The sequence below is a fragment of the Podarcis erhardii genome (genome assembly GCF_964252035.2).
Source record: "Podarcis erhardii genome assembly, chromosome: 3".
Taxonomy (NCBI): domain Eukaryota; kingdom Metazoa; phylum Chordata; class Lepidosauria; order Squamata; family Lacertidae; genus Podarcis; species Podarcis erhardii.
In genome coordinates this window covers 8273089-8300717 of record NC_138507.1, presented here as the reverse complement: position 1 = coordinate 8300717, position 27629 = coordinate 8273089, and the positions used below count along the sequence as shown (strand labels likewise).

At 45.0% G+C, this 27629-nt stretch overlaps 1 protein-coding gene across 5 annotated transcripts in view; it reads left to right on the top strand.

Moving 5' to 3' along the window:
- The window catches only part of ATP7B (ATPase copper transporting beta), a 49746-nt gene that overhangs the window by 11223 nt on the left and 10894 nt on the right, over positions 1-27629 (top strand). For all 5 annotated transcript variants that reach the window (XM_081855460.1, XM_081855462.1, XM_081855459.1 and 2 more), the window contains 13 exons: positions 5725-6931; positions 8163-8411; positions 8965-9128; positions 10939-11100; positions 13427-13503; positions 14629-14803; positions 14930-15163; positions 16699-16790; positions 17396-17523; positions 20343-20497; positions 24290-24424; positions 25199-25393; positions 26156-26341. In XM_081855460.1, coding sequence (XP_081711586.1) covers positions 5725-6931; positions 8163-8411; positions 8965-9128; positions 10939-11100; positions 13427-13503; positions 14629-14803; positions 14930-15163; positions 16699-16790; positions 17396-17523; positions 20343-20497; positions 24290-24424; positions 25199-25393; positions 26156-26341 — 3159 coding nt within the window. The remainder of the gene's footprint in view (positions 1-5724; positions 6932-8162; positions 8412-8964; positions 9129-10938; positions 11101-13426; positions 13504-14628; positions 14804-14929; positions 15164-16698; positions 16791-17395; positions 17524-20342; positions 20498-24289; positions 24425-25198; positions 25394-26155; positions 26342-27629) is intronic.

Below are 27629 nucleotides of genomic sequence, written 5' to 3'. Positions count from 1 at the left end.
GCAAACTAAAAATTTTGGATGGGTGGGGAGTCTTTGTGAGAAATGAAAGCTCCAGTCCTATGTCCACTTAGCTGGAAGTAAATTGGAGACTATATCATTAGTTACCATAATCCTTTTTCTTTGTCCGCTAGGAAGTAAAATGTACCCCTTTTTGAAAGCAAATTGCCTAAAGAGGTAAATAATCTCCATCAATCAATGTTTTATAAATTGTTTGCTTTAGTAGCTACCACTGGGCATCAATTTGTGGGCAGCATAGTAGTTGAAAATAATAGTAATTTCTTGGAAAGGGAAACTATCATAATTATAGATAAGCTGCTTATTGAAAACTGATTCTAGCAATAGTTCTTAACAAACAGGCTACAGACATTTCAGCAATTCCTGTTTTTCAATAGATTTATAGACCAATTAATGATGTGACTTGAGTACTTTGGGTCATACTTTAAATAGAGGTCTTTCTCTCTTTTTTTAAGCTTTGTATATCTTAAGTGTAGATATTTTCTGTGGTTTGTGACACAGAAACTCAAATTGAAATAATCTTAAATTTAAATGATACCACAGAGTTTGTAAAAAGATCATTTGCAGGTTGATTTATAATACACATGTGCCATTGAGATCAGGCGTAAAAGCTTTCGTTGTGCCACAGATAGTTATTTCACATATTCTGTAGGGCTTATTACCAGGTAAGTGAGGCTAGGATTGTAGCCTTAGTTCAGAGTAAACATCCATACGATTGTGCTTTGTTCACACTTAATTAGTACAGTATCTGGATTATGTTGTTTAAACCTAGCTTTTTGGATGTGCTGTTTTCAAAACTGTATGGTGAACAAGAACCATGCTACATACAGTGGTGCCCCGCAAGACGAACGCCTCGCAAGACGGAAAACCCGCTAGACGAAAGGGTTTTCCGTTTTGGAGGCGCTTCGCAAGACGAATTTCCCTATGGGCTTGCTTCGCAAGACGACAGCCCATAGGGAAATCTCCGGGACAGTGGGGAAGCGCAGCTCGTCTTCCCCGCTGTCCTCGGACCTCCTCCGAAGCCTGGCGGCGGGGCGGGGACACCTCCTCCCGCCGCCGGGCTTCGGAAGGATGCCCCGATGCCGGGCGGCGAGGCGGGAACGCCTCCCCCCGCCGCCCGGCATCGGAACGATGTCCCGAAGCCGGGCGGCGGGGCGGGAAAGCCTCCCCCGCCGCCCGGCTTCGGGGCGGGAAAGCCTCCCCCCGCCGCCCGGCTTCGGGGCAGGAACGCCTCCCCCCGCCGCCCGGCTTTGGGGCATCGTCCCGCTGCCGGGCGGCGGGGCAGGAACGCCTCCCCCCGCCGCCCGGCTTCGGGGCATCGTCCCGCTGCCGGGCGGCGGGACAGGAACGCCTCCCCCCGCCGCCCGGCTTTGGGGCATCGTCCCGATGCCGGGCGGCGGGACAGGAACGCCTCCCCCCGCCGCCCGGCTTCGGGGCATCGTCCCGATGCCGGGCGGCGGGACAGGAACGCCTCCCCCCGCCGCCCGGCTTCGGGGCATCGTCCCGATGCCGGGCGGCGGGACAGGAACGCCTCCCCCCGCCGCCCGGCTTCGGGGCATCGTCCCGAAGCCGGGCGGCGGGGCGGGAAAGTCTCCCCCCGCCGCCCGGCATCGGAACGATGTCCCGAAGCTGGGCGGCGGGGCGGGAAAGTCTCCCCCCGCCGCCCGGCATCGGAACGATGTCCCGAAGCCGGGCGGCGGGGCCGCGAAGCCTGGGCGCGCTGGCAACTCTCCGCAAGGAGCGCCCAGGCTTCGTCCCCCCTGCTTGCCTTCCCAGGGGCTTTTAAATCGCCCGGACAGCGGAGAAGTCCTCCGCTGTCCCGGGCGATTTTAAAATGCCGCCAGAAGAGGTCGGGGGAAGGCGGTTTCCATAGGAACGCATTAATTGATTTTCAATGCATTCCTATGGAAAACCGTGCATCGCAAGACGAAAAACTCGCAAGACGAAGAGACTTGCGGAACGAATTAATTTCGTCTTGCGAGGCACCACTGTATGTTGAAGGCTGACATGCAATCAAGTCAGATTTACCAACATGTGGCTTGCAAATTCTTGCTGTGCTGTATTTCTTAAATCTGCAGTCCTAGCTCCACTGACCTTGGAGTAAGCCCCACTGAATTCAGTAGAACTTACTTCTGAGCAGATATGGTTAGGGTTGTGCTAGAAGCTGTTTAATATACCCTGTAAACCTTTTGAGCTTTTGATAGCCCAGTGCATACAATTCGTGTCAACAGGCTCAGTCTAGTTTCCCTATAGAAAAATAGCAGAGTTCAGAGGCTGCATTCACATCTCATGGTAAGCTGTAAACCAGAGGTAGCCAACACCCTAGAGACTGTGATCTACTCACAGTATTAAAAGCTGGCAGTGATCTTTTGGGGGGTTCAGGTCAAAGTTGTTGGGGTTTTTTTAAGGAGGAGGAAAGCCACGTTTTTTAGGGGAATTGAGCTTTTTTAGGGAGGAGGAAAGCCCTGATTTTTGAGAATTCAAGCCTAAGCTCAAGCGAAAAAGGGGAACAGCCACTTGCCAACTGATCACTGGGGAAACAAACAGCCTCACTGAGCAAACTGTCTTCCGTTCTGCGAATCGTGCAACAATGGAGGGCAGGGCGAGGGAGTGCTAAGGTGTTTTACCAACGCTAAGGAAAGGGACCCAGCTATCTACCGCGATCTACCAAAGCCTCGCAGGGATCTGCCAGTAGATTCCGATCGACCTGTTGGACATCCCTTCTATAAACCATGCACTTTACTACTCCTTGTTTGCGCTGGGGATAAACAAACCACCACCCCTAGCTTAGTGCTTCGTCTGCATCAGTGGTCTGTTTCGCTCAAGCCATATTTAGTAAGCCAGAAACAAACCATTTCTCTTTGGAGTGCAAAAACCACAAACCCTGGTTTGGGCTTAATGCTAATAATTGTGGGTTGTTTGGTCAGCCATCTTACATTGCTGTGTGGATGCAGCCAGACAATGAAAACCGACAAAGTTGATAGCAGGGTGGCGGCAAACTAGAAGTGAAGAGGATTAACAGAAACTGCTTTCTGACAAGACACAACATGGTGCATTTTTCTGCAACTGGGCAGAATCCAGGGGTATATTCTATTCACCTTTGTTTGCAATGGCAGACAGAGGTTGCAAATAGAGGCAATGTATGGGGTGGTGTCTACTAGTTACTGACATTTTCTCCAAGGCATGAGGAAATCATCTATGCTTAGGAGCAAAAGAGAATTTGTGGGGAAAGGAGTTACCACCCAACTTCTCTCAGGCAAGGTCTGGGTATAAGAGTTTTCTAACTCAACTTGTTAAGCGGTGACTGTGTTTCTCTTAAAACTATGTTTGTAATGTGTCTTGTTTAGTATTCTCTGAGAACAAGAAGATTTGTAAAGATCCTAAGAGCAGAGACTAATTTGAATAATCTAATAAAAATTGGGAGACATACAGCCCACGCCTTAGCATGTTTACTCAGTGAGTTCAGTGGAACTTCCTTGTTAGCTTGCTTAAGACTGTAACTTTAGAAAAAATTAAATGTTTAAATATTTAACTTTGTGGGTATACATTTAAATCTTGGGAAACTCGGGATCCAGCAGCGAATGCTGAGTCACTGCTGCAGGATGTCAGTGTCAAAATTCAAGAAAGGCTATCAAGTTGGCATGGATTGACGTAGGAATTCAGAATGTTTAGAACAGATAAAAGAATTTAACGTAACTAAAGATAGTAAAAATGTGATAGGTTTACCTAGCTGTAAACACACCTGTTGAGGTGTGTATGATGTTGATTTTAAATGGGGTAGTACCTTGGTAGGTCACTTGTTGTAACTGGAGAGCAATTACAAGGGTGTTTACTTGTTCATTTTTAAAAATAGTTTTTAAATGGAAGGAAGGTTTGGAAAGAAAAAGACATTATGGGTTGTATCCACCTAAGTCATAGAGTAGACCCATTGAAATAAATGGATTTGGGTTACTGTATTTACTCGGATGTCGTGCACACCTTTTTTGGCCAAATTACGCCACAAAAATTAAGGTGAACATTAGATTTGATGGCGCATTTACATTCACCAGCAAATAATTTTTTGGTTTCAAGGTTTTGAAAATTGAGGTGTGCATTAGATTTGATGGCTCATTAAATTTGCGTAAATAAGGTAGTTATGATTAACTTTAATTCATTGATTTCAGTGTGTTTACTTGGAGTATGAATTAAGCCAAATTCCTTACAGTTGAAATCCAGACGACAGTGGCAAGAACGGTTAACAAAAGTGATCAGGACTTAAACCTTGGCTGTGTTAGTTTGTTAGGCTAAGGACTAAAGAGAATTGCTGGTTGCTCCCAATATGAAACATCTCTGGGTTCATATATTGTACTACTCGTTTATTGCTCTGTTTAAAATGCAAACAAACAGCTAAATTCACAGCTGTCAGCCTTAAGGCTTATAGGTTACCTAGAGATGACAAATCTAAGGGGAGAATAGCAAATGTAAAAAAGAAAGAAAGATGAAAACTATTATTATGGCCCTGTTTTATCTGTTAATATGTCACATACAATATGTCGGAACAGGTAAGATTTCCTGGTGAGGTCAATGATGCCATTGTGCAGAGGTGGCGTGTGGGCAGAGTGCTCAAGGCCATGGCTGTATGTATTGGATTTAATCTCCGCTTTCTCTCCCTCACCTTGTGCAAAAGACTCCTGCATTGCTGCGGGTTGGACTAGATGACCCTCGTGGTCCCTTCCAGCTCAACGATTCTATGATCTGTGGGCAGGTAGTTGAGTTCAGGGTGTCATGGTTTGTTGCTGCCAGTGGTTACATTTGTGCTAGGCATTCTTTAATCTGGGTCCTGTAACTGAACATTCATCCCTTCCTTACCAGTGCTAATGGGTTTAACTAAGAGTTTCCAATTAATGAAGTGTAATTCCTCAGCCCCCTAAAGTCTCCATCAATGCCCTAGCACAGATGGGCAGCAAAATAATTAGACACCATCCCAATTTGGATCACTCCACATCCCTTTGTTTGGTATATTTATGTTTACAATGTCAAAATTGTTAGGAACTGTTTCTACCTATATAGAATAGCACAGTCAAACCTCGGGTCACAAACGCCTCTGTTTTGGAACGTTTCAGCTCCCAAACGCTGAAAACCCAGAAGCAGTCCTTTTTTTATTTCTGGGGGGGGGGGACGCATTCCCCTAAACATTTTGTGAATCTAAATTTGGCCTCATTGAGGAGCAGTATTTCAATATAAGTAGGAAAATGAGAGTACAGTCATACCTTGGGAAATACACTTCAGGTTGAGCGCTTTTGGGTTTTGCCGCTTGCGCATGCGCAGACGGTCAAAATGACGTCACGGGCTTGCACGGAAGTGACCAAACGTGACCCACATGCGCGCAGACGTGCTGTTGTGTCTTACGTTCTGTTCGGGATGCAAACGGGGCTCCGGAACAGATCCCGTTTGCATCCCGAGGTACCACTGTACACCTAAACATTTTTTCTAGAAAAAAAGCACTACCTGGAAGTAAATGCTCCAGTTTTCAAACGTTTTTCGGAAGCCGGACGTCTGACGCGGCTTCCGATTGAGTGCAGGAAGCTCCTGCAACCAATCGGAAGCCGCGCCTCAGTTGTCAAACATTTTAGAAGCTGAATGGGCTTCTGGAACCGAGGCTTAACTGTATACGTCAAAGTAAACACCACAGTACATTATTTCTGCTTTTGTTTTCTCTGTAAATTTCAGGCTGTCCCTGGGCACACTTCGCCTGCCCACATATCGGCATCAGCAATGAAGCAAAAGTTTGCATTTGACAACACTAGCTTTGTGGAGGACTTGGACCATTTACCCCCTCCTCATTCTCAAGTGAATGCTGTTACCATCAGTATTTTGGGTATGACTTGCCAAGCCTGTGTACATTCCATAGAAGGCAGAATATCCAAGGTAAAAGGAATTATAAACATCAAGGTGTCTCTTAAGGAAAGTAATGCTGTGGTCAAGTATTTGGAACTGGAAATAAGTCCCCATCAGATCTGCCAAGAAATCAAGGACATGGGATTTGATGCCAGCGTTTCAGATACAACGCAGTCTTCAGGGCAACGGACCGATGAAGCTTTAGTTAAGATCAAAATAGAAGGCATGACCTGTCAGTCTTGTGTTAGCGCCATTGAAGAAAAGATTGGGAAACTACATGGGGTGAAGAAGATCAGGGTGACCCTCAGCAGCCAGGAAGCCATCATTGCTTATCATCCCTTTATCATTAAGCCTGATGAATTAAAAAATAGCATAGACAGCCTGGGATATGAAAGCACTATTAAGCATAAACAAGCCCCTTTGAAACTTGGCTTGATTGACGCAGAACGTTTAGAGCAGATAAATATAGGAATGCCTGCTGACAGAATAGAAAACAATGGGACCAGTGCATCTGTTGTAGAGCTCCACGTGGAAGGGATGCACTGCAAATCTTGCATCAACATCATTGAAAGTTCAGTCTCGGACTTGCCTGGTGTCCAGCGTATTAAAGTGTCATTGGAACAGAAAAATGCTCTTGTGTGGTTTGACCAGAATCTGATCACTCCATCCTCACTGCAGCAAGCTATCGAAGCCCTTCCCCCTGGTAACTTTAAAGTCTCCTTTTCCAGTGAAGTTGAGGACCATAATGGACCGCTTACCTTAAGCACACCATCATCTTTGCCTTGTGTCTCTAGCAACCCTCCTCACGTAGTCCCGCAAAGTGAATCTTGTACAACTGTGATTAGGATTAATGGAATGACTTGCAATTCCTGCGTAAAATCCATTGAGAGCACCATATCGCAAAGAAAAGGAGTCGGACATATATCTGTGTCTTTAGCTGAAGGCACTGCCATTATATACTACAGTTTGATGATAACCAACTCTGAAGAACTCAGATCTGCTATAGAAGACATGGGATTTGATGCTTCTGTCTTAACAGGTACAAAGCAGTTTTTCTGTAATGGAGACTTCCTCACTGGAAACGATCTTGTCACCTCCATAACAGTACTAGCATCTAGGGATGGGCAAAAGTGTCGATTTTGGTTTCTCTCAGTTTTTTTTCCAAAATCCGAAATTGAGTTATCCACATATCCACACCAGCTTGCAATTAAAAACCACAACTCATTCATTAGCAACTTAGTGTGAATGTCTCTTAGTATATACTTTTGTATGGAATTTGGCCCAATATGAACATTTTTGCAAAGCTTGTTTTTCTAATATTTATTTTTAGAAATAAAAATGCATTTTTATATGCTATTGCTACTAATGTGTGCATATTATGCACACTTTTCGTAATATATGCATTTTATATACTACTGCTACTACTGCTAATACTAATAATTGTATACTGTACTGCCCTACACCCGCAGGTCTCATTACAGTGGTGCCTCGCAAGACGAAATTAATCCGTTCCGCGAGTCTCTACGTTTAGCGGTTTTTTTGTCTTGCGAAGCAAGCCCATTGACGGCTTAGCGGATTAGCGCTTTTAGCGGCTTATCGGATAAGCAGATAAGCGGCTTAGCGGCTTAGAAAAAGGGGGGGGGAACCCGCAGGAACTCGCAAGACATTTTCGTCTTGCGAAGCAAGCCCATAGGAAATTTGTTTTGCAAAGCACCTCCAAAACGGAAAACCCTTTCGTCTAGCGGGTTTTCCGTCTTGCGAGGCATTCGTCTTGCGGGGCACCACTGTACTTGACTAGAGAACTGCACTGCAAAATTTGGAGAAGCTCAAATTTCTGGGATGGGTGTGTTTCGGTTCCCTTAGTGTTTTGGAAAGCGCAAATTATGTAGATTCACCTTTAAATGTGAACGAAATTGAATTTCTCCCCCATCCCTACTGATCAACAAACTGTACAACCTGTGTACTGTCCTGCTTAAACATATTGCAGTTTAGTTTATAAGTTATAAGCAGAATTTCTCTGGAGTTCTGCCTAGTCCTCAGTAGCTGTTTCACTGCTTGGCTTTGGAGTCACGAAACACCCTGATGTGCTTGGTCTTGATCCTTTTAAGATTTGGAATACAATACATAGGTGCAGCCTAGGAGAAAATACCAAACCTTGTAAATGAAGTGTAGCATGTTAGGTCAACACTGTATGCCAGTAAAATAGTTCCATGGTTGCTGTAGTTGTGCTGTTGCTCATATGAATGCAATTTCTGATGTTCTTATTCAAGATAACACCAACGGGAGACCTGCTACTGTTGGAAATATGGAGACCAGCATGTTGGCTTCTCCTTCTCTGAGAAGTGAAACTCTTTCCGAGTTGCCATGCGGAGACTTTTTGCCACAGAAAAGGAACTTGTATAATGACCCTCCAAAGCCATCCACAGCAGGAAAAACCGATAAATGTTTCATGCAGGTCACAGGCATGACTTGTGCATCATGTGTATCAAGCATCGAGAAGAATCTGCAAAAAGAAGATGGTAAAATAGCTAATATGCAATATATTGGTTGTTTTAGTAGCGCCTTCGGGTGCGTTGAGCCTGCGGCTTTCAACTATCTGGATTGTTTGCTGCTGATCTGGGACCGTAGGAGGTGGATTAGCATCCTGCTCTTGAATGGGAATATCTCATTCTATCAGAGTAAATATAGTCTCATTTATACATTGCTTAGTCTCCCTCATAACTATATATTCTTTGAAGTGAGGACCATTTATTTCAGATAGGCATGCTTCCAAGTAAAGGGGTCTAAAATAGTAGCCTGAGTTGAATAACAAAAACATCTGTTTAACAGTAAGAGCTGCATACTGCTCGCATTGGTTGTGGGTGACTCATAAATTATTATTATTATTATTATTATTATTATTATTATTTAGTCCATTTATAGATGGCTTACTATTCACAGATCTCAGATGTGGTTATCAATCTGGAAAATCAAAATTCCTAATCAAAATACATAACTAATACAGTAAGCACAATTTCATATGGTTTTCATGAAGAGAAATCCAAATGTGTGAATGCAGTTCTCTCACTACAGGAATAGTTTCTGTCCTCGTTGCCTTGATGGCAGGGAAAGTTGAAGTAAAATATAAGCCGGACAGAATTCAGCCCCTTGAAATAGCCCAGCTGATTGAGAACCTTGGTTTCGGAGCGTCAATCATGCAAGACTATCCTGGTGCAGATGGCAATATAGATCTTAAGGTGAGATTCACAAAGTGTGTGCTTGTTTGACCGAACCTTTTCTCTGCCTCTTAACACATCTCAGTCTTGTTCTCATTGGGTGTTCTGTCGCTAGAGGCCTTTTGTGTGGTCAGAAAGTTGGCATCTTGATTGATATTTGCCTCCACCTTTGCAGCTTCACATTTTGAGCAGTTTCTGCTTCCTGATTGTTGGATATTCTGGCTGGGGTTGATGGGAATTGGAATCCACAACATCTTTCTGATTTGGAACTCCTCTAACTTTTCCCGTCAGTTTTGCTAGTTGCAAGTACAGTGGTGCCCCGCAAGACGAATGCCTCACAAGACGAAAAACCCGCTAGACGAAAGGGTTTTCCGTTTTGGAGGCGCTTCGCAAAACAAATTTCCCTATGGGCTTGCTTCGCAAGACGAAATGTCTTGCCAGTTTTTCCGACTTCCCCCCCTTCCCCCCCCTTTTTCTAATCCGCTAAGCCGTCAATGGGCTTGCTTCGCAAGACGAAAAAACCGCTAGACGAAGAGAATCGCGGAACAGATTCTTTTCGTCTTGCGAGGCACCACTGTACTCTATCATAAGTGTCTGCCACTCTGTTATCATTGGTGATGTTTCACTTTTCCAGTTTCTCACCACAAGTATTCTAGCTGCCGTGATTGCATACATGAACAATGGTCTTATATATTTTTAAATTTCTGTTGGTAAGATACCTAATAGAAAAATCTCTGGTCTTTTTTTAAAAGTAAGTTTGAATAATCTCTTGAATTCATTGTAGATATTGTTCCAAAATTCACGGATACAGTGGTGCCCCGCAAGACGAACGCCTCGCAAGACGGAGAACCCGCTAGACGAAAGGGTTTTCAGTTTTGGAGGTGCTTCGCAAAACGAATTTCCTATGGGCTTGCTTCGCAAGACGAAAATGTCTTGCGAGTTCCTGCGGTTTTTTCCCCCTCCCCCCCCTTTTTCTAAGCCGCTAAGCCGCTTATCCGATAAGCCGCTAATAGCGCTAATCCGTTAAGCCGTCAATGGGTTTGCTTCGAAGACGAAAAAACCGCTAGACGAAGAGAATCGCGGAACGGATTCTTTTCGTCTTGTGAGGCACCACTGTAACTACACAGGTCCACCACTTATGATAGTATGACCCTGTATCTTTTTTGCATCTCCAGCAAGTTAGTGATCTGCTTTTGTACATTTTAACAAGTTTTAAAGGGGTATGGTGCCATATGTATAGCATCTTCATTGTGTTTTCCCTAAGATTATTACATGCTGTAAATTTAATATCTACCCTCCACAATCTTTCCCATTGTTCCATGTTCAGATCAGAAAGTATATGGAGAATGGAGAATATTTAAAGAATATTTAAGATTATATTGTACAAATAATATTATACTAGCAGAACTTGAATTATACCTGTAAGTAAAAAAGTGTAACAGATATCTTTTTGGATTATATGAAAATAATATGAAATAACATAAAGCTGTGTGAGAAACAGTGACAGTATAAACAGTATAATGAGAACGATTGGAAGTTTTACATCCATAACTTTTATTTAACTGTTATTTGAGATGATGTATTTTCTTTTTGTATACTTCCCCCCCTTTTCTTCACATCCTTTCTTTTCTTTCTTTCTTTTCTTTGTTTCCGCTGCAAATGATCTTTTATGTTTGTATTTTAAATCAATAAAGATTATTAAAAAGGGGGAAAACTGAATCCACAGCATCTGGAGGGCACCAGGTTAGCTGTACCTGGACTAGGTGGACCAATGGTCTGGTGGTTTATAAGGCAACTTCCCATGTTAACACTAACTGCAGTTCTCTTTCAGGTCCTAGGGATGACCTGCGCTTCATGTGTTCATAACATTGAATCCAAGCTTACCAAAACGCCTGGCATTCTTTATGCATCTGTAGTGCTGGCTACTTCCAAAGCTCACATCCGCTTTGACCCGGAAGTTGTTGGTCCTCGAGATGTTATAAAGATTATCGAGGTAAGCTATTAAAACATTTTGTTATTTATTTTTTTAAAAAGCCCAACTGCATTTGCCATTGCTGCAGGAGCTAGGGGTCAGTATCAGCAAGGTGGGCGTTACAAGTTTTGTGCCAGCCAGGCTGCTAGTTGTGTTTACTGGTTAGTAAGCTTTCACACTAGACACATGGCTGCAGGCTATCGTCATTTCTCAGGGAAATTGTTGTTGTTGTTTAGTCGTTTAGTCGTGTCCGACTCTTCGTGACCCCATGGACCAGAGCACACCAGGCACTTCTGTCTTTCACTGCCTCCCGCAGTTTGGTCAAACTCATGCTGGTAGCTTCGAGAACACTATCCAACCATCTCGTCCTCTGTCGTCCCCTTCTCCTTGTGCGCTCCATCTTTCCCAACATCAAGGTCTTCTCCAGGGAGTCTTCTCTTCTCATGAGGTGGCCAAAGTATTGGAGCCTCAGCTTCAGGATCTGTCCTTCCAGTGAGCACTCAGGGCTGATTTCCTTCAGAATGGAGAGGTTTGATCTTCTTGCAGTCCATGGGACTCTCAAGAGTCTCCTCCAGCACCAGAATTCAAAAGCATCAATTCTTTGGTAATCAGCCTTCTTTATGGTCCAGCTCTCACTTGCATACATCACTACTGGGAAAACCATGGCTTTTACTATACAGACCTTTGTTGGCAAGGGAAATAGCAGGCTGCAAAACAAATGTGAAAATGATCCCGGGAATGGTGTTGAACATTCCTCAAACTCCTGTAAAGCAAAGCGTCAGTTTATGTAAGTGCTTCTTGAGATCTTGTCTTATAGCACATTGAAGTTTACTGTAATGGTTGTTCAGAGTAGAGCTTTATCAGATCGGTAGCTTAGCAAAAAGTCTGAATTCTTTAAAATTTAAGGATGATCAACCCCAGTTCTGCAGCTACTGTAGGAAAAATGAGGATAACAAAGAAGTCTGTACAGTGAAGCACAGTCAGGAGAATCATTCTGGATCATGGGAGAACAATAATGTTCTTCAAGGATAGAATTTGATTTTTAAAAGGTAGACTTTTCTGGCATGTTGGTTTCCTTGTTTACTGTGGAATTCTAAAAACAATAAAGGAATAACATTTTTAATTTTGAATCAGTCTGTGGATAGAAGCTGTGTGAACCCACTTTATAGAGAAAAATTAAGCTATGAGATTAAAATGAAAACAGGAGAAGAAATACAAAAATGAGGGACAGTAGTACTAAATTCCTGTATAGTGTTATTCGAAATAATTAAGGTGGTAACGTACTGGTGATATTTGATGGTTTTTAGTGTAGTTTTATTTTTGACGTGCACGTATCAACAAAATAGAAAACAATAACAAGCAAAATTAAGAGGATCAGTCACGTTGCATTTACACGACATTTCCTGTCAACTGTTATTATTTAATATCTTATTTTCTTTTCAAAGCTACCTTATGGAATCTCTCCAAAGAAGTCCAATGGTGGTAGCCAATTATAGTCTTTTGAAATTTTCTTTTCTGCTTTGAAGTTTCCTTTTACAATCAAGTGGTATATAAATTTTATTGGGCGGGGTGGGGGGGAGATACATAATGTAATGCCGTTTTTGGATCTAGACATAGCACTATTAGTCCCATTTCATAGAATACCCTTTTCGAAAACTCATTTATTTTTTCACAGGACCACCACATATGGAAGAAGGTTCCTGACTCCCTACATCCCATCTAGCACAATGGACTGCTCACCTGTAATTTTACTAAGGATGTGAGGAGTCATGTACCATCTGTGTATTAGTTTAAAATAATTTACCCTTTTATGGGCTCTTTCGCTCAGTATTTTGTCCCATACACTATTCCACTTGGCTTCATTCATGGAAACATTTAAATTACGCCCCTGAGTTTCTCTGTGGAAGTCTAGGGTTTTCTTTGCAACAGTGTTGTATGGATTTTTGGATAAGGTTCCCTTGTCTGTGAAGGGTCTTTGAGTAAATATTCAAAAACCATTAAAGGTCTGGTCGGTTCAGATACATTTTCAGGAATGATGATAAAATGCATAATTGGATATAATTGGATCCAATTAGTGTTTGTTTTCTCCAATTTTCCTTTTATTTGGGTTCCAGTTAATATTTGATACTAGTGAAATAATAGCAAAACCAGCTCTTTTTAGATTTTGGAAAGTCTATACAAATCAGAGCTACATATCGGGAAATGGTTCTAAAATCTGAAAACCCAGATTTTGAGAGCTTGAAAAATAATAGAGCAGTGTTTTAATGTTATGTAACCAGCAGTACTTCATTTAAGCTGTTTTTATTTCATATTTATTTTTATACTATTTCTTTCTTTTTTTGTAAAGGGGATCGGTTTTCAAGCATCTTTGGCTAAAAGGGATCCAAAGGATCATAACTTGGATCACAAAGAGGAGATCCGACAGTAAGTATAGCTACATACCGTATTTTTCGCCCCATAGGGCGCACTGGCCCATAAGGCGCACCTAGTTTTTTTTGGGGGGGAAATAAAGGGGGAAAAATCCCCCCCCCAGGCGCGAGGCTGGGACGGGGGAAGCCCGAGCTTCCCCTGACCCCAGCCCCCAGAACAGGCTGCTCTCCGCAAGCTGGGGGAGCCCTCCCACAGCTTACGCAGAGCTACCTGAAGCCACGGCACGACTGCTGAGCACACCGGAGCTTCAGGATAAGAAGCAGCGCTGCGCAAGCCGGGGGAGCCATCCCGCGGCTTGCGCTGAGCTACCCGAAGCCCCGGCATGACTGCTCAGCGCGCCGGGGCGTCGGGATAAGAGGCAGCTCTGCACAAGCCGGGGGAGCCCTCCCGCGGCTTACGCAGCGCTGCCTCTTATCCCGAAGCCCCGGCGCGCTCAGCAGTCGCTTTGGGTAGCTTCGGGATAAGAAGCAGCGCTGCACAAGCCAGGGGAGCCCTCCCGCCACTTGCGCAGAGCTACTCGAAGCCCCGGCGCTACCGCTCAGCGCGCCGGGGCTTCGGGATGCAGGCAGCTCTGCACAAGCTGGGGGAGCCCGCGGGGAACTCCCGCAGGCTCCCACGGCTTGCGGATAGCTTCCTGAAGCCTGGAGAGGGAGAAGGGTCGGTGCACACCAACCCCTCTCGCTCTCCAGGCTTCAGCGAAAGCCTGCATTCGCCCCATAGGATGCACACACATTTCCCCTTCATTTTTGGAGTGGGAAAAGTGCGTCCTATAGGGCGAAAAATACAGTATATGAAGGGGTGTGGTTGATAGATACAGATGGCAACACAATAATTCCCATTGCAGGTAACTGAATATCTGTGTGACTGAAAATTGCGAGTGTTCAGTTTTTTGTGGGTGCAAACGTTTCACATTACTTTTGATTGTCTTTGTTTTACAGAAGTGTAGGTAAGTATATGAATGCCTTGAGTTGAAACGTGGAATCAGAAATCTATATTTGGGGTTCAGTGGTTCCTCAGCTGGTACTGCTATCAGCAGAAGCAGGCTTTGTGCAATATTTGCCTATTTAGTTACCAAGGAGATTTGAAGACTCTAATACTGTGGATTCCCTGCCTTTTCAGATGGAGGAAATCATTCTTATGCAGCCTGGTATTTGGTATCCCTGTCTTGATCTTAATGATTTACATGCTAATACCTGATGGACAGCAGCACGGATCAATGGCTCTGGAGCAAAATGTGATCCCGGGATTATCTATTCTCAACCTTCTTTTCTTTCTCCTTTGCACTTTGGTTCAGGTACATTTCAAGAATATTTCCTTTCTTTTTAATCTCCCATTACATAATTGGGTATTTACACAGAGGACGAAAGGCTTGATCAAGCCAGCAAAAGTGTTACAAAAATAGATTGTTTTCTTTTGACAGTTCTTCGGCGGATGGTACTTCTACGTCCAAGCCTACAAGTCCCTTAAGCACAAGATGGCCAATATGGACGTCCTGATAGTGCTGGCCACGTCTATCGCTTACATCTACTCATGCGTCATTCTGATGGTTGCGATAGGTGAAAAGGCAGAGCAAAGCCCCATCACATTTTTTGACACCCCTCCAATGCTGTTTGTGTTCATATCTCTTGGGCGGTGGCTGGAGCACATAGCAAAGGTAACGTATATTAAGACTCATTCCTAGGGGGGACCCTACCAGAAGCAACGTGCTGAGTGAGGTGGCACCACCATGCTAGCTTCCCAGCAGACAGGTCACTGTTGGTGCAGATGCACTAGTGCAGACATGTTCAACCGGTCGACCGCGGGATTCAGAAAAGTGATCGCCTGTGTGGTCCTGATCGATCACGCATCGCTCTGCCCCCGGCGCTATGTCCCATTGTTGCTGCTGCCGCTGTCACACATCCCTGCGTCGGTGGCGTATTGTTTGAACGATACAGTATTGTGTACAAGAACTCTGGGCACTCCACCCCAAAAAAGCTCAACAACTTTGGGAATCCCACCCCCCTGGCAAAAAAAAAGATCACTGCCAGATTTATTACACTGGGAGTAGATCGCAGTCTCTAGAGAGTTGGACGTGCTTGCTAGTGTAGCAGTTCCACCCTCACCCAGTGAGCACTTTTGGGACCTCACAGAATATCCGTTCTGACTCTGTGCTTTGAGGATGGAAACATAACCTTGAAAGATCCCCCTCTAGCCTTTCTTTGGAAACCGAGTTGAGTAGGAGTTCACAACTTCCCCAGGTTAAGTCTGCCTGCATTAGTAATTTACAAGAGTGAACATTAAGTTTAAGCAACTGCCTTGGTCACATGTGGGAGTTAGTACAGAAGGAACGATTGGTCTTACATGAAGAAGAAGAAGGAGAAGAAGAAGAAGAATAAGAAGAATAGTAGTAGTAGTAGTAGTTTGGATTTGATATCCCGCTTTATCACTACCCGAAGGAGTCTCAAAGCGGCTAACATTCTCCTTTCCCTTCCTCCCCCACAACAAACACTCTGTGAGATGAGTGAGGCTGAGAGACTTCAGAGAAGTGTGACTGGCCCAAGGTCACCCAGCAGCTGCATGTGGAGGAGCGGAGACGCAAACCCGGTTCCCCAGATTACGAGTCTACCGCTCCTAACCACTACACCACACTGAATGGTAGATGTGATAGGTTGCTGATGACCTGGATGGGTTTGGTACCATCCTTCATCACATGATGGAGGCAGAGGAGCAAAGAAATCTGGGAGGCAGGCGCAGTCCCCTCAGATCCTGCTTGCGGATTTCCCACAGCCATCTGGTTGGTCACTGAGAGAACAGGCTGTTGGACTACACGGCCCACTGACAAGATCCAGCAGGATGTTCCTATGTTTTTGTTTGGATTCTAGAGCAGGGAACAAAAGGCCTAAATGTTACAGCAATAAAACTCAAGAAGTACACCAGTACCCTTAGATAACTGGGCATGTTTATCTTTCTAAAGCAAGCATATTCTTGGCTCCCAGCCCATACAGCGCTAAGCCATCTACATAATACTATACTTAGGTGCTGAATAGGTTTCCCATGTATCTTGAGTGATGGGTGCTGTGGCATGCAATATTTAATGGGAAAAAATGGGCAATGGAGCATATTTTGAGTTTTAGCATAAGTGAAATTCAGTGGGGAACTGAGAAAATGTATCATGCCTTCCAATCACCGTTGCCTGTCTCTATTTCACAGAGTAAAACATCAGCAGCACTTGCCAAATTAATCTCTCTTCAAGCTACAGAAGCTGTTGTAGTGACACTTGGAGCTGACAACTGTGTCATCAGGTATGTCAGTAGTAATTCTTTCCTGTTTTTCTTACGATACGATGTAGTCTTCTGAGCTTTTGCAAATCCAGTTCAGAGGTAAATAAGCTGTGATTGATGTAACTGGCCCTTAGGGGACAGTCCTGCATTTGCTGTAACGTTTTTCTTGTGCTTTTTCATTGCATTCAGTTGGTTTTATATATTGGATTGGGCTTATAAATGCATAAATAAAACCTCTATGTGGTATTCAGGAGGTTTATTTGTATTGGAAGAGATGGAATACGATCAGGGTTGAGTCTTAGATGCGTAGTGTCCAGAAATCCTCACTCTGTCCTGGTATTAGTTGGACTTCAATTTGGGGGGAGAGAGAGGTAGGGGTGTGTGTTTGCAATGAGACAGAGCTAGGTGTAGCAGATTTTAGACCGCAATTTACACTCAGAATTTGTCTTTGCATTCCAGTGCGAAGTCCGTTTGCATCTCCTTACTACACTGAGTTTGTTTATTTCTCCATGTGTGTTTTTGTCCTGCCGTGTGCCTGCTGCTTTTCAGATAGTAGAGTTTCTCTCATTTCAGTGGTATGGCTAAAATGGAGCCCCTTTTTCTTAACTATGAGATCTCACTTACAGGGAGGAACAAGTGCCTGTTGAACTGGTTCAGCGAGGAGACGTCGTAAAGGTGGTACCCGGTGGGAAATTTCCAGTTGATGGAAAAGTGGTTGAAGGCAGCTCTATGGCAGACGAATCCCTCATCACTGGTAACTTGTGCATTCTTAATTGAACAATAGCAGGTTCCCAGGGACTGAGCTTTGCATGGGCTTGGTCTGTGGAACAAAGAATTAATGCTGTGCAGGTGCATCGGGAGAGAGATAAAATAGATCATATATCTGTTCATGAGTTGATGGTGTGAAGGTGCAAGATGCACAACATTTATTTGTTATTAGGAATAACAAAGGAACCAATTCCCACATAAATATTTGGAAATGCTTGCAATTAGTTTTAGAGCTGCAGTCTTAAATATTTCCACTGGTGTAATGTGCTGGCATTGCATCCCTTGAGGGCTGGAGTTGCTTTATGATCTGTGGTGCTTCATTAGCCCAATAATCAGTGCAGATAACCAATAACAGCTTCTCTGTTCCAAACACCGATATATGAAGCCTTCTTAATTACAGTAATCCTAGTGAAATTACAGTGGTGCCCCGCAAGACGAATGCCTCGCAAGACGAAAAGCTCGCTAGACGAAAGAGTTTTCCGTCTTTTGACGGAAATTTCCCTATGGGCTTGCTTCACAAGACGAAACGTCTTGCGAGTTCTTGCGAGTTTTTTTCCTTTTTCTTAAAGCCGCTAAGCCGCTAATAGGCGTGCTTCGCAAGACGAAAAAACCGCTAGACGAAGAGACTCGCGGAACGGATTAATTTCGTCTTGCAAGGCACCACTGTATTTGCTTACAACAATTCTTCTTTCACTTTTCTTGGCTAGTAGGATATAGTTGCAGCCTAACAGGCAGATACTAGTGTCCAGTGCTTCTCTGGTTGGTAGAATGGATATTAAATCTTGTTTCGCTTCTGGTAGATCTTGATCGAAACGTTTGGGCACAGCAGGTTTTTCAGGGAACAAAGAGGTGTCCCCTCTTAGAAGAAGTAGAATCACAGGTGTAAGGCAGGCATTTTCCAGATACATCAGTTATTGGTGCATCCAAAATTGGATGGTTCTCTGCATATCGTGAGAACAAAAAAAGATCAATGCTGGATTAAGCCAGTGACCTATCCAGCCCAGTCTCTTGTTCTCACAGTGGCCAACCAGATGGCTATGGAAAGCTAATAACAATTAACAATTAACAATTATATATTACTTATAGGGGGGATGCAGGTGGCGCTGTGGGTTAAACCACAGAGTCTAGGACTTGCCGATCAGAAGGTCAGCAGTTCAAATCCCCTCGACGGGGTGAGCTCCCGTTGCTCAGTCCCTGCTCCCGCCAACCTAGCAGTTCGAAAGCACCTCAAAGTGCAAGTAGATACAGTGGTGCCTCGCAAGACGAAATTAATTCGTTCCGCAAGTTTTTTCTTCTTGCGAGTTTTTCGTCTTGCGAAGCACGGTTTCCCATAGGAATGCATTGAAAATCAATTAATGCGTTCCTATGGAGACCGCTTGCCAGGCTGGCGGTGCGGAGAAGGGCTTTTCTCCCCACCGCAAGCCTTCAGGACAGGTACGGGAACAGAGGGGAAGGCGTGCAGCGCTTCTCCTGTGTTCCCGGGGCTTGCGGTGGGAGGAGGGTTTTTCCTCCCCACGCCAACATTCAGAACAGCATTCTGAAAGTTGGCGGTGGGAAGGAAAACCCTCCTCCCACTGCAAGTCTTCAGGACAGCCATCCGAAGGCTGGCGCGGGGAGAACGTCTCTCTGCCCCACCGCCAGCCTTCGGAGCAGCCATCCCAAGGCTGGCGGCCGGAGCAGGTCTCTCCGCCCCACCACCAGCCTTCGGAGGAGGTCCGAGGACAGTGGGGAAGACGCGCTGCGCTTCCCCGCTGTCCCGGAGATTTCCCTATGGGCTTTCGTCTTGCGAAGGAAGCCCATAGGGAAATTCGTTTTGCGAAGCGCCTCCAAAACGGAAAACCCTTTCGTCTAGCGGGTTTTCCGTCTTGCGAGGCGTTCGTCTTGCGGGGCACCACTGTAAATAGGTACCGCTCTGGCGGGAAGGTAAATGGCATTTCTGTGTGCTGCTCTGGTTCGCCAGAAGCTGCTTAGTCATGCTGGCCACATGACCCAGAAGCTGTACGCTGGCTCCCTCGGCCAATAAAGCGAGATGAGCGCCGCAACCCAAGAGTCGGTCACGACTGGACCTCCTGCTTGGCAGGGGGTTGAACTCGATGGCCCTTGTGTTCTCTTCCAACTCTATGATTCTATGATTCTATAATGGTCAGGGGTCCCTTTACCTTTACCTATATTACTTATACCCCACCCATCTGGCTGGGCCTCCCCAGCCATTCTGGGCAGCTCCCAACAGAATATTAAAAACACGATGAAACACAAATATTAAAACTTCCCTAAACAGAGCTGGCTTCAGATGTCTTCTAAATGTCAGATAGTTGTTTATTTCCTTTGACATTTGGTGGGAGGGCGTTCCACAGGGAGGGCGCCACTACCAAGAAGGCCCTCTGCCTGGTTCCCTGTAACCTAACTTCTTGCAGTGAGGGAACCACCAAAAGGTCCTCAGCGCTGGACCCCTCAGTGTCCGGGCTGAACGATGGGCGTGGAGATGCTCCTTCAGGTATACATGAGCTGGACCTGAGCATAGCAGCGCTCTCCATACCTGTGACTCCTTGCACATGGGATTCAGGGGGATGCTGCTTTCAACAGTGGAGGTATAACATAGCCATTGTGACTCGTCGCCATTGATAGCCTTATCCCTTCTGGGTTTGTCTAAACCTCTTTTGAAGCCATTAGAGGTAATGGCTATCACTACTTCTTTTGCGGGAGGGAATTCCAGAGTTGAGCGGTGTGCTGTGTGACATTGTACTGCTTTCTGCGTGACAATGGAGCTAGTAGAAGCTGTTGGTTGATTTCGCTTCATTCTTGTAGGAGAAGCCATGCCGGTCGTCAAGAAACCTGGCAGCACAGTAATTGCAGGCTCCCTCAACGCACATGGCTCCGTGCTTGTGAAAGCAACTCACGTTGGCTCTGATACCACCTTGGCACAAATTGTAAAACTGGTGGAAGAAGCCCAGATGTCAAAGGTAAAGCATGTTCATTTGAAGTGTTTTTTGTTGGGAGGGTGCCGCCTTGAATCAGTGTTTTTGTTGTGGCATTAGACATCTGTACAGTGGTACCTCAGGTTACATATGCTTCAGGTTACAGACTCCACTAACCCAGAAATAGTACCTCGGGTTAAGAACTTTGCTTCAGGATAAGAACAGAAACCATGCTCTGGCATCGCGGCGGCAGCAGGAGGCCCCATTAGCTAAAGGGGTGCTTCAGGTTAAGAACAGTTTCAGGTTAAGAACGGACCTCTGGAACGAATTAAGTACTTAACCCAAGGTACCACTGTATTGGGTATTGCAGGGGGGGAATTTTAATAATAATAATTATGATTATGATTATTATTTATTTGTACCCCGCCCATCTGGCTGGGTTTCCCCGGCCACTCTGGGCGGCTTCCAACAAAGATTAAAAATACATTAGAATGTCACACATTAAAAACTTCCCTGAACAGGGCTGCCTTCAGGTGTCTTCTAAATGTTAGGTAGCTGTTTATCTCTTTGACATCTGATGGGAGGGCGTTCCACAGGGCGGGCGCCACTACTGAGAAGGCCCTCACTTCTCGCAGTGAGGGTACCACCATAAGGCCCTCGGCGCTGGACCTCAGTGTCCGGGCTGAACGATGAGGGTGGAGACGCTCCTCCAGGTATACTGGGCCGAGGCCGTTTAGGCCTTCAAAGGTCAACACCAACACTTTGAATTGTGCTCGGAAACGTACTGGGAGCCAATGTAGGTCTTTCAAGACCAGTGTTATGTGGTCTCCAGAAGTGCTATCATGTTATGTAGACTCCCGAAGTGCTATCATGGCTGTTTGCTCCAAAAGCTTCCCATATACTGCCACCCAAAGCTTTTTGTAGACCCTCTGCCCATACTCCCAAAATCTCTCCCAAAGGACATAGGTCCATCTCTCTTCCATCTGGCTGCTTACCTGGTTCCTGAACCTCTCTCATCTTACTTGAAGCCCTCTTCAAGTAAGCCAGCTGCATTGCACTACAAGGTCTTCTCCAAATCTGTAGTTCTATGAAACAGCATGTACAGTGGTACCTCGGGTTAGATACGCTTCAGGTTACATATGCTTCAGGTTACACACTCCACTAACCCAGAAATAGTACCTCGGGTTAAGAACTTTGCTTCAGGATGAGAACACAAATCGTGCTCCTGCGGCGCAGCGGCAGCGGGAGGCCCCATTAGCTAAAGTGGTGCTTCAGGTTAAGAACAGTTTCAGGTTAGGAACAGACCTCCGGAATGAATTAAGTACTTAACCCGAGGTACCACTGTAGTGCAATTACTGGGGGTCGTGAGTACCTGCCTCTGAGGTAAGAATATGAAAAAGCCAAAAAAACACCTGGGAAATCAAGCAAGCAGGCGATTTCAGCCGAGCCTTATGAACGTATAATGGAAGATTCATGTGCAATTGCTGCTTTTGAATTGAGGACCTCTCACTGGCCTCTAGTCCTCCCTCTCTTCTAACCCTTCTCTCGCCTGCTACTGTCTGAAATACTACCCCATGCAAGTTTTCCCTCCTCCACACCCAGGTGACCTTTGGACTGTACTCTTGTCACGCTCCCAACTGGGATGTATCCGTTTGGATGTAAATCCTATTGGTTTCAAGGCCTTTCTCCATCCTAATTATTTTCTTTTGTACAAAGATTATGTACTTGGGGAGATATATGAGACTTTCCCCTAGGCCTGTGCTTCTGGGATGAGAAGCTACATTTTTCTAAGCAGTTGGGAAGATAGATGTCTTCCTTCTCTCCTACCCTACCTTCCCCAATAGCTGGTTTCTTGTACCAGTGAATACTATGGTTCTCCCCTCTCTAGCACTTGCTCATCTCCCATTGATATTAAAATGTGGGAAACATGGAGTGCCCCCCCCCATGCAATGGGACTCCTGCTTCCACTCCATTCAGTACAGGTGTACTGGCTGTGGCACTACCAAGCTTCGTGAGGAAATACTTTGTCTGGGAAAAACTCTCTTTCTCCTGTAGCTGTTGCTGTTGCTGTTGTTGTTTTGCCACTATTAAAAAGGACCCCTGACCATTAGGTCCATTCGTGACTGACTCTGGGGTTGCGGCGCTCATCTCGCTTTACTGGCCGAGGGAGCCGGCGTACAGCTTCCGGGTTATGTGGCCAGCATGACTAAGCCGCTTCTGGCGAACCAGAGCAGCGCCGTTTACCTTCCCGCCGGAGCGGTACCTATTTATCTACTTGCACTTTGAGGTGCTTTCGAACTGCTAGTTTGGCAGGAGCAGGGACCGAGCAACGGGAGCTCACCCCCGTCACGGGGATTCAAACCGCCGACCTTTGGATCGGCAAGTCCTAGGCTCTGTGGTTTAACCCACAGCGCCACCCGCATCCCTTTTGCCACTATTACTATTACTATTAATTTTGTATATTGCCCTTCATCCAAAGATCCCAGGGCAATTCACAAGAGAAAAATACAAAACGGGAATACAAAATATGTAATAAAAACAAACCGATTACACCTCCCCCAACACACAAACCCATTTAATAGCCCTAAAATGTTATTCAGCCAAACTTAGCCTGGTTGAAGAGAAATGTTTTTGCCTGGCACCTGAAGATTCTGCCTTGGAGCCAAACTTCTTAGGCCGCTGACCCATTTATTTAAACCCAGGTTTGCCTCAATAATGGATGAAGTAATAGTGGTGGGTTCAAATTTTCAGGGCAAGAGGAGCACATAGGTAGAGGTTGCTGAGTCCTCCTCATGCCTGCTGTGAAATCCCTGATAAGCTTTCTCCTCCCTGCTTCTGCATCCCCACCTAAAATAAATAGCAGCAGATTGTGGGGTGGGGTTTTCGTTTCTTTTTACGTCCACGAGTGTACCTCCTCTCTTTATTTTATTTCTGCAAGCCCTGTTTTGTATAATGGGGCAGTCTCGTGAGTTAAGCCAGGCATCCCTATTTGCTTCCGTACAGTATTAAATACAGTATTGAAATACAAGAATTTTTAAAAAATCAAATAATAGGGAAAGAATTGCAAAAAACATCATTCAATACCAAGCAACAGAAACAAAGCCATGCCACCAGTCCCAATTAAAGCCCTAACCCAAACCCAGCATAACACTACTTAAAACCAGCTAGGCTTTAAAAGGTGTTAGAAGATGTTACAGGTAAAACCGCAGCGTCTTTTAGGAGGGAAAGCCTGAATTGATGACCCTTCAGTGCCTGTATAAAGACAGCAGAGAAAGAGAGATCATCCCTGAGAGAGGGAGTTCCATCATTGTCAGGCTTCTCTGTTGTGTCCCCCAGTCTAGTTGATGGCACTGGCAGGATGGAAGGAGCTCTTTCAGGGATCATCTGAAAACACAGCAAGGGTAGCCTTTGATTAACTAGTGACCGTTCTTCTTGTAATTAATCTGAGGACTGGGTGGTAGGAGATTTTGTCAGAGGAATGTGCCCCTATAAAGCAGGTATACAGTATATATACCTTGGTTGTCGAATGGAATCCGTTCCGGAAATCTGTCCGACTTCCAAAAATGTTTGACAACCAAGGCGTGGCTTCCGATTGGCTGCAGGAGCTTCCTGCACTCAATCGGAAGCTGCCTCGGACGTTCTGCTTCCAAAAAATGTTTGCAAACTGGAACACACACTTCCGGGTTTGCAGCGTTCAGGAGTCAAATGGGATGAGTACCAAGGCGTTTGACAACCAAGGTACGACTGTACAGTATTTGTAAAAGGCTTAATAGTGGAGTTCATGCAACTGTTCTGTCCTGCATAAATATACTGTAAACGTATCTTCTCAATTTATAGGCACCCATCCAGCAGCTGGCGGACAGATTTAGTGGCTATTTTGTCCCTTTTATAGTCATCATTTCTGTTGCAACTCTAGTGGCCTGGATTGTAATCGGATTTGTACACTTTGATATTGTGCTGAAATACTTCACTGTAAGTACTATATACTGATTTACTATGATGTAATATTGTTCAGAACCTTTGCTTATATTCACAAATCACAGCAGACAGGATTCTTTTCCTTAAGCGTGTAATCTGAAATTAAGTCTCTCTGGAGTGTGTTGAATGTATGCTTCTCTGCCCTATTGGCTGGCAAAGAATTGATTATTTTCGCAGTGTGGATCATTTGAAAATGATTAGCCATGGCCAAATAGTTCCTGCGGAAACACTGTGTTAAGACCCAGGGCTGCTCATCACCAGCCCATGATCTAACTTGGGCTGCCAAGGACAGCAGCAAACATACCAGATAAGATATAATGTGGAAAAGCTGTAAGGATTAGGCGTGTTTAGATTAGACATACATTGCTTGGGGGAAGCATGGTCTTCAAATACCTGAAAGGCCAACATAAAAAAGAAGAGCAGCTGTTTCCCAGAGCAACTGAAATTGAAGGCAAAGAGGAAACAAGGAGATCTAAATATCAGAAATAAGGAATACTTTCTAACTATAAACTGAGCATTTGAACTCATTCCAAAGGGTGGTGAAAGCTGTTGTTATGTAGGGAGATGCCTAGACTTGGTTCCCCTATGTGTAGTAATCAATAAAGGGATTAAATTTTCAAGCATGAATATAGTGATTTGTCAGTACAGACAGCAGTAAGTATGTGCGCATTCTGGTTTTCAGCAACGGCTGTAGATTGCTAATGCGTACTCTCTTTTTAATATCACTAGATTTCCCTTCTGAGCAAACTCTTCTTGCTTCCCTCCTAGCATCACAGTAAACACGTCTCGAAAACCGAAGTCGTCCTGCGCTTCGCCTTTCAGACCTCCATCACCGTCCTGTGCATTGCGTGCCCTTGTTCCTTGGGTCTGGCCACCCCAACCGCGGTGATGGTGGGCACTGGAGTTGCCGCCCAGAACGGTATTCTCATCAAAGGTGGGAAACCCCTGGAAATGGCACACAAGGTTAATATTGTCATTGCTAACTCACACCTGCTGCCATAATTCTTTTTGCTGCTTTTTGAAACAAATATCGATAGATTCACAGTGCAGTCCTATAGATGTCAACACAGAAGTAAGCCCCTGTGTTTTAGGGCTATGTTCTTGTATTTATTTACCGTATTTTTCGTCCCATAGGGCTCACCGCCCCATAGGACGCACCTAGTTTTTTGGGGGGAAATAAAGAAATCCCCCCCCCCCAGGCGCGGGGCTGGTGCAGGGGAAGCCCGAGCTTCCCTGAACCCCAGCCCCGAGAACAGCCTGCTATCCGCAAGCCTAGGGAGCCCAGCGGGAAGTCACGCCGGTCTCCCCAGGCTTGTGGAGAGCTGCACGAAGCCCGGGCGTGCTCTTCAGCGCGCTCTAGGCTTTGGAATGCAGGCAGCTCTGCGCAGCCCTCGGGAGACCGGCGCGAAGTCGCGCCGGTCTCCTCAGGGTTGCGCAGAGCTTCCTAAAGCCTGGAGAGCAAGAGGGGTCGGTGAGCACCGACCCCTCTCGCTCTCCAGGCTTCAGTGAAAGCCTGCATTTGCCCCATAGGACGCACACACATTTCCCCTCCATTTTTGGAGGGGGGGAAGTGCATCCTATAGGGCGAAAAATACGGTAATTTTGATTGTATGTTTCTAGATTAAATTTTATATCTTTGTTAATTTTTTGTTGCAAACTACCCAGGGAACTTTGTGTTATGGTCAGCATACAAATAAAATCTACCTGTGTCTTTATTTCTTGCAGGTACAGACCGTAATGTTTGATAAAACGGGGACCATCACTTACGGAGTTCCTAGAGTCATGCGGGTCCTCTTATTAGGAGATACAGGAGCTACTTTGTCTCTGAAGAAGGTGCTTGCTGTTGTGGGCACTGCAGAAGCCAGCAGCGAACATCCTTTAGGAATGGCTGTCACTAAGTACTGCAAAGAGGTATGACACTATGATCTAAACCACTGAACCTCCTGGGCTTGCCGATCGTAAGGTCAGCGGTTTGAATCCACACAACAGGGGTGATCTCCTGTTGCTCTGTCCAAGCTCCTACCAACCTAGCACTTCGAAAGCACACCAGTCCAAGTAGATAAATAGGTACCACTGTGGCGGGAAGGTAAACGGCGTTTCTGTGTGCTCTGGCACTCATCACAGCATTCTGTTGTGTCAAAAGCAGTTTAGTCATGCTGGCCACATGACCTGGAAAGCTGTCTTTGGAAAAACGCGGGCTCCCACGGCCTGAAAAGCAAGATGATTGCTGCACCCCATAGTCAATTTTGACTGGACTTCACCATCCAGGGGTCCTTTACCTTTTTACCTCTAGTTGACACTTAGTAATCTCTGCTTTGAGGGGAAGTTCTGCATTTGCATGCAACAGACTTTTGTCATTGTTAGATCCTGTAACTGGCAATGTAAAGATGATGATGATGATTTCGTTCGTTCGTTATACCCCGCCCTTCTGGGTTGCCCCAGCCGCTCTGGGCAGCTTCCAACATATCTAAAAAAACATTAAAACATTAAAAAGCTTCCCTATACAGGGCTGCCTTCAGGTGTCTTCTAAAGTAAGGTTACCAGATTTTTTCCAATGAATCTGGGGACACTTTTCAACTTCAATGGATTTTGTATGGGGACTGATTTGTAAATCTGGGGACTGTCCCTGGGAAACAGTGACATCTGGTAACCTTATTCTAAAGGTTACATAGTTACTCATCTCCTTGACGTCTGATAGGAGGGCCCTCCGCAGGGCCGGCGCCACTACCAAGAAGGCCCTCAGCCTGGTTCATATCTCATACATTTGGGGCAGTTTGGATTGTTTATGTTTGATGGTACTGAGAATCTTCAGTTACATCACCAGTTTTCAGATATTGGGGTGAGTTATGGGAGCCCTTGGCCTCAGGACACTGGCACAGAGAATTGGGTTTTTTTTAAATATATTTATTTGCTTTTACAAGAAAGAAAAAACATAACAACCACAAAAATAAAAAGAAACAAAAACAATCACAAATACACATCGAAAAAGTTAAAAATAAAAATTCCAGCTTTTAAGTTTATGCTTACAGAAACTTCCTTTCTTGACTTCCTCACGCCTCCCTTTTTTGTGTTCTTCTTTACCCAATCGTGTACAGCAAATCCTTACCTTCTTTCAAAACTTATTTCTAATTTTTAAAATCATTCTATTATGTCTCCAAACTTTCCTCCATTATATTTAAACACCTTTAACATATTATTT